This window comes from Gekko japonicus, unplaced genomic scaffold (assembly GCF_001447785.1).
Source record: "Gekko japonicus isolate JY-2015 unplaced genomic scaffold, Gekko_japonicus_V1.1 scaffold837, whole genome shotgun sequence".
In the NCBI taxonomy this organism is placed as follows: Eukaryota; Metazoa; Chordata; class Lepidosauria; order Squamata; family Gekkonidae; genus Gekko; species Gekko japonicus.
The window spans coordinates 440,719-458,263 of record NW_015164209.1 but is presented as its reverse complement, the minus strand read 5'-3'; the positions used below and the strand labels follow the sequence as shown (position 1 = coordinate 458,263).

Below are 17,545 nucleotides of genomic sequence, written 5' to 3'. Positions count from 1 at the left end.
ATGTGGAGATAAAAGGGGTGAAGAGAACCCTGAGATTTTAAAAGGACAAGATAAAGATATAGTAAATGCATAACAAAATTAAAAGTTGTAAGTTGTGTAACATGTATCCATGTATTAAGCAATATATGCTGTGATTTTCTAACTGAATTAACTTTATGGTGGGATTAGGCATTCCACATCTTGATCACTGCCTGATCCTGTAAAAACCTCCATTTTGTTGACTTCCATCTCTGCCCGACTCCCCTAGGACATCGACAGCTTACTAGGTGCCACTCAAAAGCTAGGCTCCTGATGCATTCTTGGACCATATACAAAACAATGGAGGTGAGCAGGCACAAGGGCAAACTGGCACAAAACTGCCCAGCCTGGATTAAGTCCAGTCACAGTGCAAAAATGGGACTGTGTCAATTAGGCGCTGCTCAAAGCAATGTCCCAAATGTCTGGGTTCAATCAAGGGCTTTTCAAACCCAGTACTCTGTTGCTTTTTTGCATTTCTCTTCACAAAAGAAGCCCTCATGACATCAGTTTTAGAAGCAAAGTTCTGATGATACCAGCAGTCCTAAGATTTGTACTTTTTGCTTCATTCTAGGTGATGTCACAAAAGCAGCCTTTTAATAATTTTGATTATTAATAATCATAATCTCCCACACTGTACATACTCCCCAAGTCAAGTATCTGACCACTGGAGGAGCCTGCCTCTGACTTCACCTGAATTTCCCACCTTTTACCACATCTGGAAGAAACCAAAGGCTTTGCCAACCTCACTCCAGCTTCCGCTCAGCTTCAGATCTTGAGGTGTTCCTACAGCATACACTGTTACAGCTCATTTCTCACACCCATTTTGGCTCTATGCAGCTTCCTCTTTTGTTTTGTTTTTTGTGTTTTTTTTAAAGCAGCTTCCTCTTTTGATCTCTCTTTGAGCTATCCCACCAAGGGTCTCTAATGTCACCACACTAGGAGGAGTCATGGTGCCCAGCAACACCTTTCCTGGCACCAACCAAGAGCTTTTAGAAAGTGGGTGGGACCAGATGGGGCTTTTGCCCAGGAGGGCTTCTGACTGGCCACTGCAGATCTGATGGCTGAGCTGACTTCTAAAAAAATATTGCTTAGGGAGCAGCTGCCACCATAGCACAAGAATTTTCATTGAGTGACTGAAGGTAGCCTGTGTATATATACAAGAAAATATTTTATCACAATATGTTCTTTTTTAAAGGTATCCTGTTAAACACAGGTTCTGCCTGAAATCTTGAAAAGTTACTATTAGAGTTAATGTATAACCTCACTCCCTGATGTTTTGTGGTTGGCTCTCCATCCTGCATCAGAATTCCAAAGGCACCCACAGACTCTAAAAGGTTGAGGATCTGCTTGCTATCTTAGTAAACTTCCCACACAGAATGGGCTAGGTAATGAAATTCCTTGCTTTCATTGCTGCTGCCTTTTCCCCCAACATGATCCTTTGAGTTACGTTAGGTCAGCTGGCTGAATGGGCATACAGATATCTTGCATCTACTGTAGCCATTTTGCTGTTTGGTGCTACACGAGTGCTTGACAGCATTCTGACTACATAAGTGTTCCTTGATATTTCATTAAAAATTATTCTGCTGTATTCCTGTTGATTTTTAACACAGATAACAACTTACCTAGTATGTTCAGCGGAAAAATTCTTATCATCAATAACTGCAATCGCCACAAGTTTGCCTAAAACAAGAGAAAGAAGCAACACAATTTCTTTAAATAACATACTTTTTTTCGAAATAGCGTATCTGATTCTTATCCCTAAGAAGGACTTGTCAGCAACAATATATACTTTAAAATTAAATCCATTAAACGTAAAACTCTGCTCAGCTGTAAGCACTAAACATAAAGATCCTGAATTACACTAGGAAAGTGCTCACAGAGAGAAGATTAAAACTTAATCAGACCACTGAAGGAAAGTAATTTTGGTTAGGTAGATAATTTCAGTTCTCCATACTGTACCTGTCATATTTGTGGACCTACATATGGTCTAACATATACATTAAAAAAAAGAAAAGAAAAAAAGAACGTGTTACAGCAGCCCTGGGATTCTTTAGCATTTTAAAATATGGTGAGAACTGCAGAGCTGAAATTGTCAGCCTATGGGGCGATGCCATGAATTGGAGAGGAGTTTAAGCCACAGGTAGTTAGTTTAAGAAGTTTAAATTATATGAGGACAAGTGGAAACCCGTGAGAAACTCACAGATATATTCCCTCACTAATTCTATGTTTGAGACTATGCCCCCCAAAAGGACTCGAAGCACAGTGAATGCTTACCACATCTGTTTCCCTCCATGGCGGGTACAGCTCCTCTTCTGATGGCATGGTGGGCAGTTGTTCCTCTTTCTCGCCACACTACCGTTTATCCTGCCCTCACCATCACTGCACCTGCGTTGCCTGTGCTTGTGAGATTTTAAGGGAATTTAAACCCCCAATGTATTTTTTTTAAGTTGTCAGAGTTTTTGCAAACCGGGGGGGGGGGTTCAACCAAGTTTGCAGAAAAACATGTTTGGGGGAAGTATGCCTCTATCTGCGGAAATAAGTATCCACATATAGGGTACTGTTGGCAATTAGATATATAAATTTTCATCTCATAGGGCAAAGAAAGGTGATGGGTGGCAGCTGTTTCTATTCACACATAGCCTTTTAAGGATCTCAGCCACAATATTAAGAAAACCAAATCCTTTTAAAGTGTGTTAATTTAAACACAGAAATATGTTCCATAAATACCATAATAGTTTCAAGACAGTAACATCTTACCTGTGTCTCCAAGCTCATAGAGTGTAAATCCATCTACATTAAGATATCCCTGGAATCTCTCTCTGTTTATCCAGGATGACAAGTCACCATCTTCATATTCTTTTTTATGTGCACAGAAAGAGGAAGATACGATTATCCATTAATATCGAAAGACACCCTCTTCAAAGCCACAGCCACAGAACTACACACCTTCATAAAAATGGAAATTATGTTCAATCTCTCTCTTTATTCTATGAACTAAGGTAATATAACAAAAGCATACCACACCTCAGAAATTAAATTAAACAATCTATATAAGCTTTCTACTAATTTTATGTACCACACTTTTATAAAAGTAGGAAGCTGATTCCCAGGCTGATAACAGGACAAGCGGGCATGGAAAGAATTAAGAGAAAAAGCTGGATTTGTGGTACTGGGTTGTTCACTACACTCAATATTTCATTTAAGGACAGAGAAGTACACTCCAATGTATTATTTGAGGTATTTCCTTGGGGTCTTGGACTTCCAGAACACTTGTAAGACTCTGGCGGTAACAGTAACAACAACAACTACTACCTAGCTGTGTGGCATATATGAAACACATGACAACATGGTATCATATTTGCATCTCTAAACAGAAAAGGAGAAGAAACACATGTCTTACCAATGCTTACCCCAGTAACTTCTTTAAAGGGCTATGTGAAGATTTCTTACAGAAAAAAATAGAATTGTAATACCTTATATGTTTAGAAGTAAATCCTCCGTGTTTCAGGATCATAGGACTGTACTCTGGTATATGAGTAGTGGGAAGCTCAGAGTTGGGAACATGGAGGGGGTTGCAGCACCCTGTATACCACTACATCACTTCCTGGGAATACCCGGAACTGATGTAGGGTAGCTCTAAGAATTGCTGGAAACTCTATGGTAAACCCACTGAGTTTCCAGCAATTCCTAGACTTACCCTATGTCACTTCTTGGTCTTCCCTGGAAGTGAGGCAGGGGCACAGATGACACTGGCATTGGGGGTTTTCCACCCTTCCACTGCCTCTTGGAGTGATGGCAGGCAAAGAGGGCTGCTGGCAGGAGGTCTCGCACCATAGCAGGAGGCCTGGCAGTCCTAACTATACCCTCAACAAATATGTACGACCCTCAACCTACCATCATATGCAAAGTAAGTTCCATCTTTAAAAACTAGAACAGCTGGCATTTCAGGGAGAGTCACATACTGAAAGAGGAGAAAAAATATTTTAGTGACAAAAAACAAATTGTCCTCATACCTCAGAACTCTACACACATGTGGATTCCAAGATTGTGGGTTGCCAAAAAGCTTTAAGATGCAGACATTCTTAGTATTCATGTTTTTACAGTTCAAGTTATTTCAAAGCATTGTTTCTTCTCACTTTTTCCCCAACTTAATGGCTGCATTCAGCAAAGGAAAAATGCTGCGTACTGCATAAGGAGCTACTTGGTATAAGCAAATGGCAGGTTTTGGAGCCTATGTTGGATGATATACAGCAGATGTCTTTAGAAAGCTGTTGCTCACATGTCTAAAGAAAATTAAATTGAAATTACATTCTAGTACAAGATTAAGGTGCATTTTTCTTGAGAGAAGAAAACTGTTATTTTAAATAAAAAATGTAGGACTGGCAGTTTTATTCTCCACAGAAATAACCTGACTCTGTTTTTAAAGTATTTTAAAAAACTAACAAGAAAGGTGACACAAAGAAAATGATATCTCAAGGTGGCACAGACTGGGCAATCCCTGGAGTTCACAATTACAGCAGCTATTCACACAGAGCACCAAATCGTGAAGGTATAATGAAGTCACTAAAAATACCCATGGCATAGAAACAACTCAGCTACACTGCCAACGAACAAAAATATAATGAGCCATCTTGCCACCTCTGTCTTGAAAGCCTTTGTTAAGTGCTTAACATCAGGGGGGAAAGCACACTGTAGCCATCTTTATGACATAATTGCACTCTTAGCTTAAATCCTGCTGCACCAGGATACAACCAGCCGAGATGTGTTGTTACCTATGTCAGTACAACGGAAGAAATAATGATATTCCATAATAGGAGGCTATTCCAGTGCAAACATGTCCACAACTGGAATGTTAAAAGCAGCTTTTTTTTCTAGTTGGACAAAACAATATTTTAAATTTATAACAGTATTTTTATTAAATGTGTTAAAAAGTCAACATATGCTCATTCCGTTTAAAAATATCTAGTTTTCCAATCATTCTATTCTAAATGTTACAGCTATTCTATTCTGTTCCATATTTATGGACCTCTTCCTCCAAGGGCTGCTCTTTTGAGGTGAATGTCATTCTAAATTGTATCTGCAGTTTTGCTTGCCCTCGTTACAAGCCACTAGCATGTGGAACTTGGCATCAAGATACAGATCAAGAGCTGTCACAACCTAATTTCGTTGATTATTTTAAATGGGTGACTATCAATATTATCAATATTAACTGCATCTTAGTACAGCTTTTCAAATGAAATGCATTGTACACCAACACTGGGTGCCCCTACATAATAAAAAAGTGAGAAGTCTCTTAACTTTAATCAGCAGTAATATAAATAAGAGCCTTCAGCCTATGTCTGCTAAAGCCACACGTAAGGACACCAAGGTGAAGCTCTGTGAATGCTTTCATACACTGACAGCTAATCTCTGTCAGCAGCACACACCTGGACAAATCCAGTTCCTATGTGAAGTATGAAGTTTGCTGTTACCATGCCAATGAAAGGCTCTCCTGGGCTCTTTTACACAGCCTATAATGTGGGTTCTACATTGTTGCAGTTCAAACAGTCTGAACTACCATACACTGAACTATGATCTATGAAGGTAGAGACACTGCCATGATTCTTTTGCTAATTAGTGGCAGGGGAGAAGAAAACAGAGAAGCCTCGTTTTCTTACTGGGAGCCCAAGGGTGAAGCTCATAGACACCATAACATTGTATCAAATAGCAGACGTGGGAAACACAGTTAGGTACACTCATCCATTCTCATCATGCTTTGGCTTCCCATTAAGAACATTAAGCCTACCTATTTCCTCCATCAACCACCAACTGGAAACAGAGACTTGATAGTACCATCCTCACAACAGCTGTAAGCCTAGCCTATCCTCCACACAAGACCAAGCACAGAATCTTTTCAAGCAGGTCACACAGCCTCTGGCAGCAGGGAGGAGGGATTGCCTTCCTGCTGGAGGGGTTTACCTCTTCAGCCCTCGGTACCAGAGGCAACCCCGTCCAGCTTTCTTTTCAGGTATAGAAGACAGAAGTTAGAAGATTGAATGGGTAATAATTAATGAATAATCAAATGAAGACGTATTAATGGTTAGAACGTGACTCTGAGGGAGTTGTATGGTGGGTTTTTTAAGCGGGTAGGATATGGGAATAAGAAAAAAAGGAAAAAGCCTATGAAATAGAGTATCTCTCCCTTATATATCATTCTGTAAGACGCAAACTCACGCAATGCGCACCAACAGTGTATGGACGGTTGAACTGCCCGTCAGGACATTCACCCCCCTTCCATTGGCCGCGTCGCATAGCCCCGACGCACTGACTCCTGCCAAGACGCCCCCAACAAGAGCAAAGGGGAGGGACACTACCGACTCCCGGAACAGCCGCCGCAGCCCCAGCTCAGGCCAACGTGTCCGACGCTCCTGCTTCCGATACAGCCAACCGCTCCAGGTTAAAGAGCCCTACGCTGGTGCCCTGAAGGCTCTGAAACTGCTGATGCTGTGATCACGCTCGCCTGCAGAGATCAGGCCTCTAACGTAGGCTGACTCTCTGTCTCGCGCTCAGAACTGCAATCCCCCAGCACGAGGCGACCGACTGCCCAGGGAGAGAGCTTCCCTGTACCCTGCCGGCATGCTCCGCCTCACCTTGGGGTGCGGAAAGGACACGCTGCGCTTCCCGGGGCTGCCGCGGACAGTTCTTCCGGGAGCCCGTCGGGCCTCTCCCAGCCCTCCTTCCGCTACCCTCACTGGCCTCCGGTTTAAACCCCCTCCCCTTCCCTCTTGGCGGGGAGGCCAAGCGAGCCGCTGGTAGGGGAGGCGGTTGACTCCCCGTCCCCTTCCTTCTCAGCCCCCCCGTCTGCCGGTTTCCGCCACCTCCCCTTCCCTGTCTGTGCCAGTTTGCTCAACCTCTCCTTGCGCCCTGCGGGCGACCCTGCCCGTCTTCGCGGGACGAGGACTCGCGCCGCCAGGGGACGGGGCTGTGGCCACCCACTAGCGCCTGTTGCATTCATACCTGCAACGGGCCTTCCTCCTAGTAAATATATATTGTATAAAATAGTCCTACTAAATATGTACTCAATAAAAAAGCAGGTCACAGAAAATTAAAGATTCAAACTATAAGTGTGCATTTATGTGCATTTGAACTGTGTGTGTCCATTTATGACTTCCTTTTCACTTTGACCAGTGCAGCTTCCATAGGAAATAAAGTAACCCACTTTTAAAATTGACACCATATGCTATCAGCGGTGATTGCTTCACAAAGAGACCACTGACCCAGTAGTAAAACATGTGATTGTTCACTGTTAAATTAAATGTATTCTTAAATAAATTTACCTCAGGTAATACCTCTTCTGAGGCAGAAAAAAAGTATGTATAAACAATTAGTTCGGAAGCAACTTCTATGTATTTTTCCTGTGGAAATACAAATAGATATTTTAAAGCAGCTTGTCAATCTTCATGAACATTCCCAGAAGAACAACATAATTTGTACACTGCTAAGTATTTGTTCTTCTTTAAAAACAAGTCAACGTGACTATGAAGTCTGCCTATGGGAACTAATAAAAAATTCTTTGGACAACCACAATAATGTAACAAACACTTCTATTTTTCCCCCCAGTGAAGGTAGTGTTTTAAGTATAGCACCTTCATGATATGATATTGCAAAGGCATTGCAGGCAAAACAGAAAGCTTCATTCTACCAACAATTTATTAACTGAACACAGAGAACAGAAATCAATGAAAAATAAAATATTTGATATATTTAACTATATTAAAAAGAGTTGGTTTAGTGATCATTAATGTACCTAAAACAAAAAATCAGGACCAACTTGCTAAACTATACATTAAATACATATTTAGACCCTTCAGATCATTACAGGGGGGGAAATAAACCTTGTTTAAAGGCATTAATATCTAGATTTGTTTATCTGAAAGACAAAAATACTGTTCTTATAGAAAGAAAAATACATTCTTAGACCTCTTGGTAGTGCTCAGTACCATCAATCATGGTATCCTTCTTGACCACCTCTAGGACTGACAGGCATTTTTTGCAGTGGTTTTGGTCCTAACTGGAAGGTAGGTCTCTGATGGTGGTGCTGGCGGACTGTTGCTCAGCCTCTTGGGCTCTGGAGTTTTGCATACTTTCATCTTGCCCCTCATATATATTTTTTGCATCTACATGAAAACATTGGTCATCCAGAGATTTGGATTGGGTTGTCACTAACATACAGATGATACTGAGCTCTATCTTGTACTTCCAGTGGCTCACAGGGAGATAGTAAAAACTGTGAATCAGCATCTTTTGCAGTGGTTTTGGTCCTAGCTGGAAGATAGGTAGGTGCTGGTGGACTGTTGCTCAGCCTCTTTGGACTCTGGAGTTTTGCATACTTTCATCATGCCCCTCATTTTTATTTTTATTTTTTTTGCATCTACATGAAAACCCTGGTCATTCAGAGATTTGGATTGGGTTGTCACTAACACAGAGATGATACTGAGCTCTATCTTGTACTTCCAGTGGCTCGCAGGGAGATAGTGGAAACTGTGAATCAGTATCTGAAAGCAGTTTTGAGATTGATGAGGGCTGATGAACTGAAACTTAATCCCAACAAAACAGAGGTACTGCTGGTGGGTGGAAGGATTGACACAGAAATTGAGGCATCTCCTGTTCTACATGGAGTTACACTCCCCCCTATATTAGCAAGTTTATAGCTGAGAAGTGCTGCTAGACCCAGGCCTCCTATTGGTAAACAGGTGGCAACAGTAGCCAGGAACACTTTTCACCAGCTTTGACTAGAGATCTAGACAGCTGTGGTCTTTACTGAGCAAAAAAACAACAACCACGATCTTGCCACCATGGTGCATGCCTTGGTAACATCTACACCAGACTACTGCAATGGGCTCTGTGTGAGACTATCCATGCAGAGTGTCTAGAACCTACAATCCATGCAGAGTGTTTAGAAGCTACAATTAGTACAACAGAATGCTGACTGGGATGGGTGACTGAAAATGGGTAGCCGTGTTAGTCTGTCTGTAGCAGTAGAAAACAGTAAGAGTCCAGTAGCCCCTTAAAGACTAACAAAATTTGTGGTAGGATGTGATCTTTCATGAGTCACTGCTCACTTCTTCAGATACAGCTAGAATGGGAGTCCATCTTTCCTATATATTGGAAAGTGATTTCAGATGCCAAATGACATTAATAGGCAAATGACAATAGCAGGTGTGACTGGATTAAGTGTGCTTCTGACTGGTTGTCACTACAGTCTTGTTCCACCTGTACTGGCTCCTAATTTGCTTCTGGATCCAATTCAAGTTACTAGTGTTGACCTTTTAAAGCTGTCTTGGGACCAGCATACCTTAAATACCACCTACTCTCATAGGCACCTAGTCAACTCTTACAGTCATATTGATAAGCGCGCCTATCATCTGAAGGTAGATGGATGGCAACTCGAAGATGGCCTTCCCAGCTGCGGCACCAAAATGATGAAATTCTCTTCCCAAGGAGATCAGTTTTTCCTCAGTTATCATTCTGTTTCATCAGTGGGTGAAGTTTTTCTGTTTTATGTTCCTGCACTGACCCTTTGTGTTTGCATAAGCCGTTTAATGGTTGTTTTTAAGTTATATGTGTGTGTGCATTTTGAAGGTGGTTTTAGGTTTTTTTAATTGTTCGCTGCCTTGCAGATCCTAAATTGAGTGGAAATGCAGCATAAAAAATATTTTACATAAATAAATTTTTCCCAGATTTTATGCACATAAGAAATCATCCTCAAAAAAGGCTATACTGGAGACTGTAGAACCCACATGGACAAACAACCATATGGGAAGAAGGGATGCAGCAAGGAGGTGAATCAGGTAATATACCCCCCTAAGCATAGATGTCCTTTGGTGTAGTACAACTGGCAAAACTCCTTTATCTATTTAATTCAGCACTAGCACTTTGTATGTTTTTATGTGTATTCTGTTGTGATTTTTAGATACATTTGTTTTATCTGTTTATTATCCTATGTAAGCCACCATGAGCCTGCTTCAGCGGGGAGGGCGGGGTAGAAATTAAATAAATAAATAATAAATAAATAAATTTAAGGAAGAAGTTAACCCAGTTTTCTCTTTGATTTGATGGGAATAAAGCTAACACTGTTCCCTATGTTGTTTAATATGTATGTGAGACTGTAGGTTTGGGGTCAGGCATCATGCTGATGACAGCCACCTCATGTATCACTTTAACAAACTGCCTGAATGTTGCTGTCTCTCTGTCCTTGGGCAATGCCTGGAAGCCACAGCTAACTAGTGAAGGGTGAACCAGCTGAAGCTGAATTCAAGCAAGACTGAGGTGACATTGATTAAGGAGGCAGGTGCTTTGGGTGCGATGCCTTTGGGATTACTAAATCCAGGGGATATTCTTGGACCAGCCTTGAAGACGGAAAAGCAAGTCAGTGCTGCTGAGTGTCTTTTCAACCAATTTAGCTTGAAAGCTACACCCCTTCTTGGACACAGCCACCTGGCCACACTGATCCATGGTACAGTAACCTCAACAGTAGATTACTTCAATGAGTTTTAAGCATGGCTGCCTAGAAAACATCTCATGGAACTAGTGCAGAACACAGCAGCTTGTTTGCTGACAGAAGTCAACCAGAACAGTAATATTTAGTTATGCTAATATTTTCAGTTCAATTTGATCTTGAGAGTCCTGTACAGGCTGGGGCCCACCTCACTGAAGAACTGCCTCTCCACTATGGACCCAGACAGAACTTACTGTGATCCCACTGCTCACAATTCCCTATCTACTCACAATTCTATCCTTAAGATGTCAAAGGCCCAGTTACACCTTTTTTAGGTGGCAGCCTTATGTCTTCAGAATGGGCTGCCCAAGGATGTTCATCCACACACAAACAGATTCTTCTACTCTTTGCTACTTGCATTTGTGTCTCTGTATTAACATAATTCTCCAGTCTCCCATTTCCCTGCAAAAGCCTATCTTTTTCAAATCATATTTTTCTTTCTTTCTATCTCCGTCTCTCTCTTTCTTGTTACAGTCTGGATTGTATTCTGGGATCTTGTATCAGAATCTACCAGTCTAATCTTTCCAAATTTGTTTGCTAGAGTCTTCTTTCTCAAAAATCTTAATGTCAACTTGGCTTTTCTTTTGCATTTCATCAGTATCATAAAATATATCCACTGTCTGCCTCTCAACTTACTGTGAAGTCAGTCATTATGAAGCTGAAATTTTAAGCATATTTATACGTACTTGTCAAAAAGAATTTAGGACTGAGGTCCGGACTGGTAGGGCACCTTCAGGAAGTACACTTCTTTTGTAATGAGCAAAAGGAAAAAAAATATACATTTAGCAAACTTTCAAACCTTTAATGGTGATTCCCCACCAACGTACACAAAAAGTACCCGGTGCCTCTTCTGTACATGTTCAAACATCTGCTGGCTAGGGAGAGTTCGGATAACAGGCCTGAAGAACACGGAAAGATACAGAGCAATGTGAGCAAGGGAAAAAAAAGTTTCCTGACTTCATTTCCTGAGCTCACACTCCAGTACTGATCATGTGCTCCTACAAATTATCTCCTGCTATAGTACTAACAGGATTTTTCAGTTAGAATGTTGTTTGAACTTCAATCTTCTCCTCAATGGCTGGACTAACACTACAACAAAACACTGCAGCTGGATCAATCTATCTAGGTTCTCCGGCAAGTTAAGGTAAAATTACTCTCAATATGGATCCCATGAAAGCTGAACATGAAAGGGATCAAAAAGGTTGTACAGTCATTTTTTAAAGCATCAACTAAATAGCATACATACTAGAATGTTATTCATTGAAAAGCCCCATTTTCATTTAAAATTTGAGCAATTTCAGGTGTCAGATGGAAATGCAAAAGAATTAATACCAGCTGGCTTTATCGAAACCATTAGTATTCTGATTTTCAATAAAGTGCTTTTGTTGACTTAGCAAACTAAGAATTTAAAGAAAATAAATGTTGATAGGTGTTTTTCTAAGACATTAGCCTTGAAGAACTGTTAACAAATGTTACATCATCCTTCCTGCTCATACTAGTTCAGTAACCATATTCTATAGTTGCATCACTACTGGAGTCCAGGTAGAAGCACTTTAAAGACTTAATGAGGAATGTTAAGTGGTAATTTTATCATGTGCACAGGAGTGATTCACCCCAATATTTCCTTCTATGACAGCTGTTTTTTTAAAAAAAAAAAATTATGAACACTTATAGGAATTGATTACAATGAATGCTATGTGTTCCTTAAGTAATTGCTATAATGACCAGAACAGTTCCATGTTAATAACATATTAAGTGGATTGACCTAAGTTTTCTCCTGTTAATGGACTGCAAATAAATAATAAATTTGAAAACATTTAAAGGTTATATTAAATGTTAAATATTAATTATATCTGGTATTTTTAAAAAATACTCTGTAGTAAATTAACAAATCAAACTGTTTATCTAAATAATTATACCCTACTTCTCTCCATAATGGGAATTCAAAGCATCTTACAATGTTGTTCTGCTTTCTTCCAAATGATCACCTTATGAGGTAGGCTATACTGAGCAATTGCCCCAAAATTACCCAGTAAGCTGCCACAACATAGTGGAGATTCAATGTGAGTCTCCCAAATCCTAGTCTGACATTATAACCACTACAACAAGGGTCCCCAACCTCTTTTAGCCTGTGGGTACCCTTTGGAATTCTGACACAAAATGACTGCCAAAGAAGGCAAAGCCAACTTCAAAATGTGACAGAATGAGTCATGTGTAACTCTAATAGTAATTTGTCAACATTTCAGGCAAAACCTCGCTTTAACAGGATGCCGATTAAAACGAGCATATTGTTCAAAAATATTTCTTGCACACACCTCCAGTTCCATCAGTGAAGATCCTTGTGCTGTGGTGGCAGCTGCTGCCAAAGCAACTTTTTGACCAATCATATATCTAATGGCCAGCCTACTTGGAAAAAGTCCCACCTACTTTCTGAAAACATTGGCAGGTGCCAGGAAAAGGGTAATCAGGAGCCATGGCACCCCTGTAGCATACTGTATCAGTCACATTTTAGAGATTCAACATAAGTCATATTCAACCAGGTTTCATCTAGGGATGGGCATAGACTGAGAAATGAACCGCAGTTTGTGGGTCATTTTAAAGTAGTTTGTTTGGTTGCTTTGTTCCCAAATACAAAAATGAACTGCCTTTTTTTCTGTGGAGGTTTGTTTGGTTCATTAGAATGATTTGTCCTCCACACAGCCTGGCACCGATACAATCAATTCCTAGGCAACGCTGGGGGTAGACTTGTGAAGACCCCTAGAAACACCCATAGCAGTTGTCCATAGTTTGATTGGCAGCTCTGGCAGCCAACCATGGAGTTCCTATCCAGCTCTATGGCAGCAGATTGTGTATATACATATACCACACCCTGACTCAGCTGCTTTCACTTTGCAGCAGGAAGAGAGAGGAGTTAGTTATTGTGTGAGAGCGAGTTAAGAAGAACTGTTTGCTGCATGGCTGATTTAAGGGGAGGCTAGAACTGAGCTTTCCTGGGAGCACCTGCTTTGAGGCTATAACTCAGATTTCCCAAATCCAATCTTCACCAAACTTGGAGGGCAGGTGGAGGAGAGCTTGCAGAAGACTCCCTGTGAGTCTGGTGTCTCTAACGTGCGAGGGGGCTGTTCTACTACCTGCCAAACTCACAAAATGAATGAACCACAAACCAGTTTGGGAAATGGGAAAAGTTTGTGAAAGTTCGTGGTTTGTGTAATCAAATTAACCATGAATCACTATTTTCCCAGTACATGCCCATCCCTAGTCTCATCTTATAACACACAAGAGCGAGTTGCTTCAAATTAGATAAATTGTCCTGGCTCCACTGATGGACCTCCTGGTGGCACCTGGTATTTTTGGCCACTGTGTGACAGAGTGTTGGCCTGATCCAACATTGGCTTCTCTTACATTCTTAAAAGTCTGAAGAAAAGTTATGTTGTAAACAAACAGTTCATCAAGAACTGTTGATTAATTTATGTACTGTGTAGGTTTAATCAAAAACCCACTTCTAGCTAGTATCCTGGATTGAAATAAAAGATTAAATCCAACCCTTCTCTCTGACAGCATTACAAGGGGTTGACCTTGGAATAATGCTCATATAGACTAATGAGATCTTAATAAATCAAGCTGCTTTGTAGTGACAAATCCACATACCTAATCAGAACTCTCTTCAGGTAAGAAGAATTGATGAGTTTAGCAATATGAGCAGTTCAAAATACCATAAGAAACTGGAGAGTGCAGAGGAATTCACAAGAATAAGGCTAAAACTGGGAAGGGGAGGTAAGCAGTCTATCAGCTGCAATGAGCTAAAGGGCCCAAACATGCTTGGCAACATTATCATGGCAACATAATATTTTTAAAGTCAAAATATCATTTCATACCATCTCTCTTTTTCACTTTTGTATCTAATAATGAACACAGCTCCCACAGTGCAGATTAAAAAAATCTGCCCAATGGGGCAATGAACAGATAATGAGATTTTTTCTACAAATCTGGGAAATTCCCAACTTTGCTTAAAAATTTGAAAAGTCTTTTTGAGAGAGAGAGAGAATGAGAGAGAGAGAATGAATCTTACCCAACTCCCAAGTTGCTGATGGGGCAAGAAAATGAAGTGGAAGGGAAAGGAGAGTGAGATAGTAGGGAAGAGGACACAACAGCAGCAGCGGAGCAGGAGAGACAGAAAAGAAGAGGAACTGGGCCAGCTGGGAGGTAGGGGAGGGGCTTAGAACAGAACTTCCTTTGTGCCCTTACTACTCCAAACTTGCCCCTCTCTCATTGTTGGACAGATGACAGGGGAATGCTGGCCTTGAAGATGAAAGCATGTCTCACATACTTTCTGCTCTTAGCTCAGCCCCTCCCTATCAGCTGACAGGCAGTGGCTGGGGGAGAGAGGCTTGGACCAGAAAGTGCATCGGGCATTCTTTCTGCTCCAGCTCCATCCCACCCCCATTACCTGGCTGGTGGAGATCACATGGACCAGCAGGAGAGGGGAAAGGGGGGGGAATGGTAATAGACAAGAGAAGTACACTGGAAGAGGCAGGGTGAGAAGGAAGAGAATTCGGTAGTGGGGTAATCAAAAGGACAGGTGGTGTGGACCTGCAGGGGAGAGGGATTTCCCCTCTCATGGCTTCCCATTTGTATTTCCCTAATAACAAATGATACCAGTGAGTACACTGAACTATACCAGTTCTGGGAGCTGACTTGCCCTCATCCTTCTCTTGACCTGCATTTAAGCACAACTCCTCCCCCAAACTGGAGAAAGTGCATAAATACTTACCCTGCTACTCTGTTTGCAAACTCAATGATGTCATCTTTGGTCCTAGATCCTCTATAGTTGTATGCCAAGTCACCCTTCAGCCTAAATAACAGATAGTTAAACATCTTGGTTGGCCATGTCTCAATTTTAATGAAGGCTGGCTGAGTACTACAAGTGTTACTATTTCTTCAGCACATTCAATAAAAGACAAATGCCATCTCATACACAAGAAGTAATCAGTGGCTAAAGACACAAGTAGGGATCAGCTGCATTCTAAAATTTAACAAAAGTAGAATTTTTTTTCAAAACCATTATTGCTTGGTAGGAAGGGGCAGGAAGCAGCAATGCAGCTTTTCACAGGACTAATCAGCTGTTATGTGAGAAGGGAGGGCAGGAGAGGAGAGAACACTGGATGTAATCCAGCAGACATCAGAGGATCAGAACACTTGGTTCCATAAGTTATTGAGCTATGGCAAGGAGCACTTGGTTTGAGCCCAACTCACTCTTGGCTTTTCTATTTGTCAGCTCGGCTAAAGCTATTTTGCAAATACTTGCAGAAGACATTTCAGTAATCAAGCTTTTCATCCTCCACTTTCTTTCCCCTCCACAATAACATATCTGCATAATTCTGGCATCAAGTTAAAAATAGGGTTTTTACCCTAGCCCTAACCAAAATAAAATTGTTCTTGCTCCAAAAGATACACAAAAAGCCAGTGCTATACCCACAGTAAACAACAGAAAAAGGAACTACACCTCCTTGCTGAGGAAATGTACATGAGCAGCGCTGCAGAAGAATACTACCAAGGTCCAGTTCAGAACAGTAGTCTTGGGAACCTAAGGTTTTTTTATAGCATTTATGCAGTAGCATTTTAAGATGCCAGAAGCCATGTTTTACAGGGATTTTACACAGCAAGATATTGCATTTCAAAGAGCTTTTATTACTCATTTCAAATTCACTAAAAGCCCAGAACTCACAAAATGGAGTCTATTATTTAAAATGTATGTGACATCTATTAATCTTTTGTTAACACTTGTAGTTTGCACTTGAGCATACAATATTTCATCTTCCCCCATTTCTCTTTCTCCCAAGCCCTTTTAACCAAACCACAAATTAAAAATGCACACATAAACCTATCAACACAAGAACTCTGCAAACAGCAGGAAAGGGGACTTAGATATAATAGAATGATTTAAGCACTTTAGCATACAAGAATACATGAAGTACAAAACAGCATATTGTGGCTTTACATATTTTAATGCCTCCTGAGTCCGTTACAACCCCAAAAGTGTAGGAGGATTTTTAAAGTATGTAGCAAGATGGTAACAAGCCACCAGCATATTAATATACAACTCCAGAAAGCTAAACTTACAGCTTAATTGTTGGATAGCCTCGAACTCCAAACTCAGATGCAATACCTATAGAAGACAGGAATGTACTTTACAATTGTGCCACAGTTCAAAAAATCCAAAACATTTTACTGATATCCTTTCTGAATGCAAACATAGTACCCAGCTTCAAACATTCGACATTTTAAAACTGCTACTTTTATAATCCTATTTCTAGAGGAAGAAGACATCAGATAAAGTCAATTTTGATATATTCAGTTTATATTTCCTATCAAGATTATATACAGACCAGAGATCTTGCTGGTTCCTTTACTGTGTTGTATAGTTAATTTCCATTGCATTTATATTTTGGATACAGTTAGCTTTTTTAACAATTATGAATGATTGCACAGAGAGCAAGAGACTATTCCTAGAATAGTGTACTTACTAGAATACGAAGTGGCATCCATCTTTCCAACTTTAACTGGAGATCCAATGCTTTTCATTTCTTTACCAACTTCATTCCACACAGGCTCCAGTTTCTTGCAATGACCACACCAAGGTGCATAAAACTGAGAAAAAGCCAAAAATAAGCAGGATGTGGAATCTGTAAACAATCTGTCACACATGCATCTGGAACTTCTATAGACAACAATTTCTTTTACTCTTCTGCAAGTTCAACTTCCCTATTTAAGTACCTAAGAAAAACAACAGAGACTAATAGCATAACCCTTGGCTCCCTAGCAAAGCAGAATGGAAAGGATGGCAATATTAACACAGTTTCATCGAAGGACAGGATTGAGTACCACCTGGGTCGAACACATTTCAGTCATCCTCTACTGCAAGCAGGATAGCCTAATATTCCTGTAACAATTTGTCTGTATCTATTCTTCTGGCAATCATACTGTCCTAAA

The 17,545-nt window shown here is 40.6% G+C and overlaps 1 protein-coding gene across 1 annotated transcript in view; it reads right to left on the bottom strand.

The window, feature by feature from the left end:
• TMX3 (thioredoxin-related transmembrane protein 3) overlaps positions 1-17,545 on the bottom strand; it is a 39,805-nt gene that overhangs the window by 15,522 nt on the left and 6,738 nt on the right. The window contains 8 exon segments of the mRNA XM_015408433.1: positions 1,634-1,698; positions 2,776-2,874; positions 3,913-3,979; positions 7,335-7,412; positions 11,355-11,454; positions 15,327-15,407; positions 16,676-16,721; positions 17,080-17,203. Of these exon segments, the coding sequence (XP_015263919.1) occupies positions 1,634-1,698; positions 2,776-2,874; positions 3,913-3,979; positions 7,335-7,412; positions 11,355-11,454; positions 15,327-15,407; positions 16,676-16,721; positions 17,080-17,203 (660 nt within the window).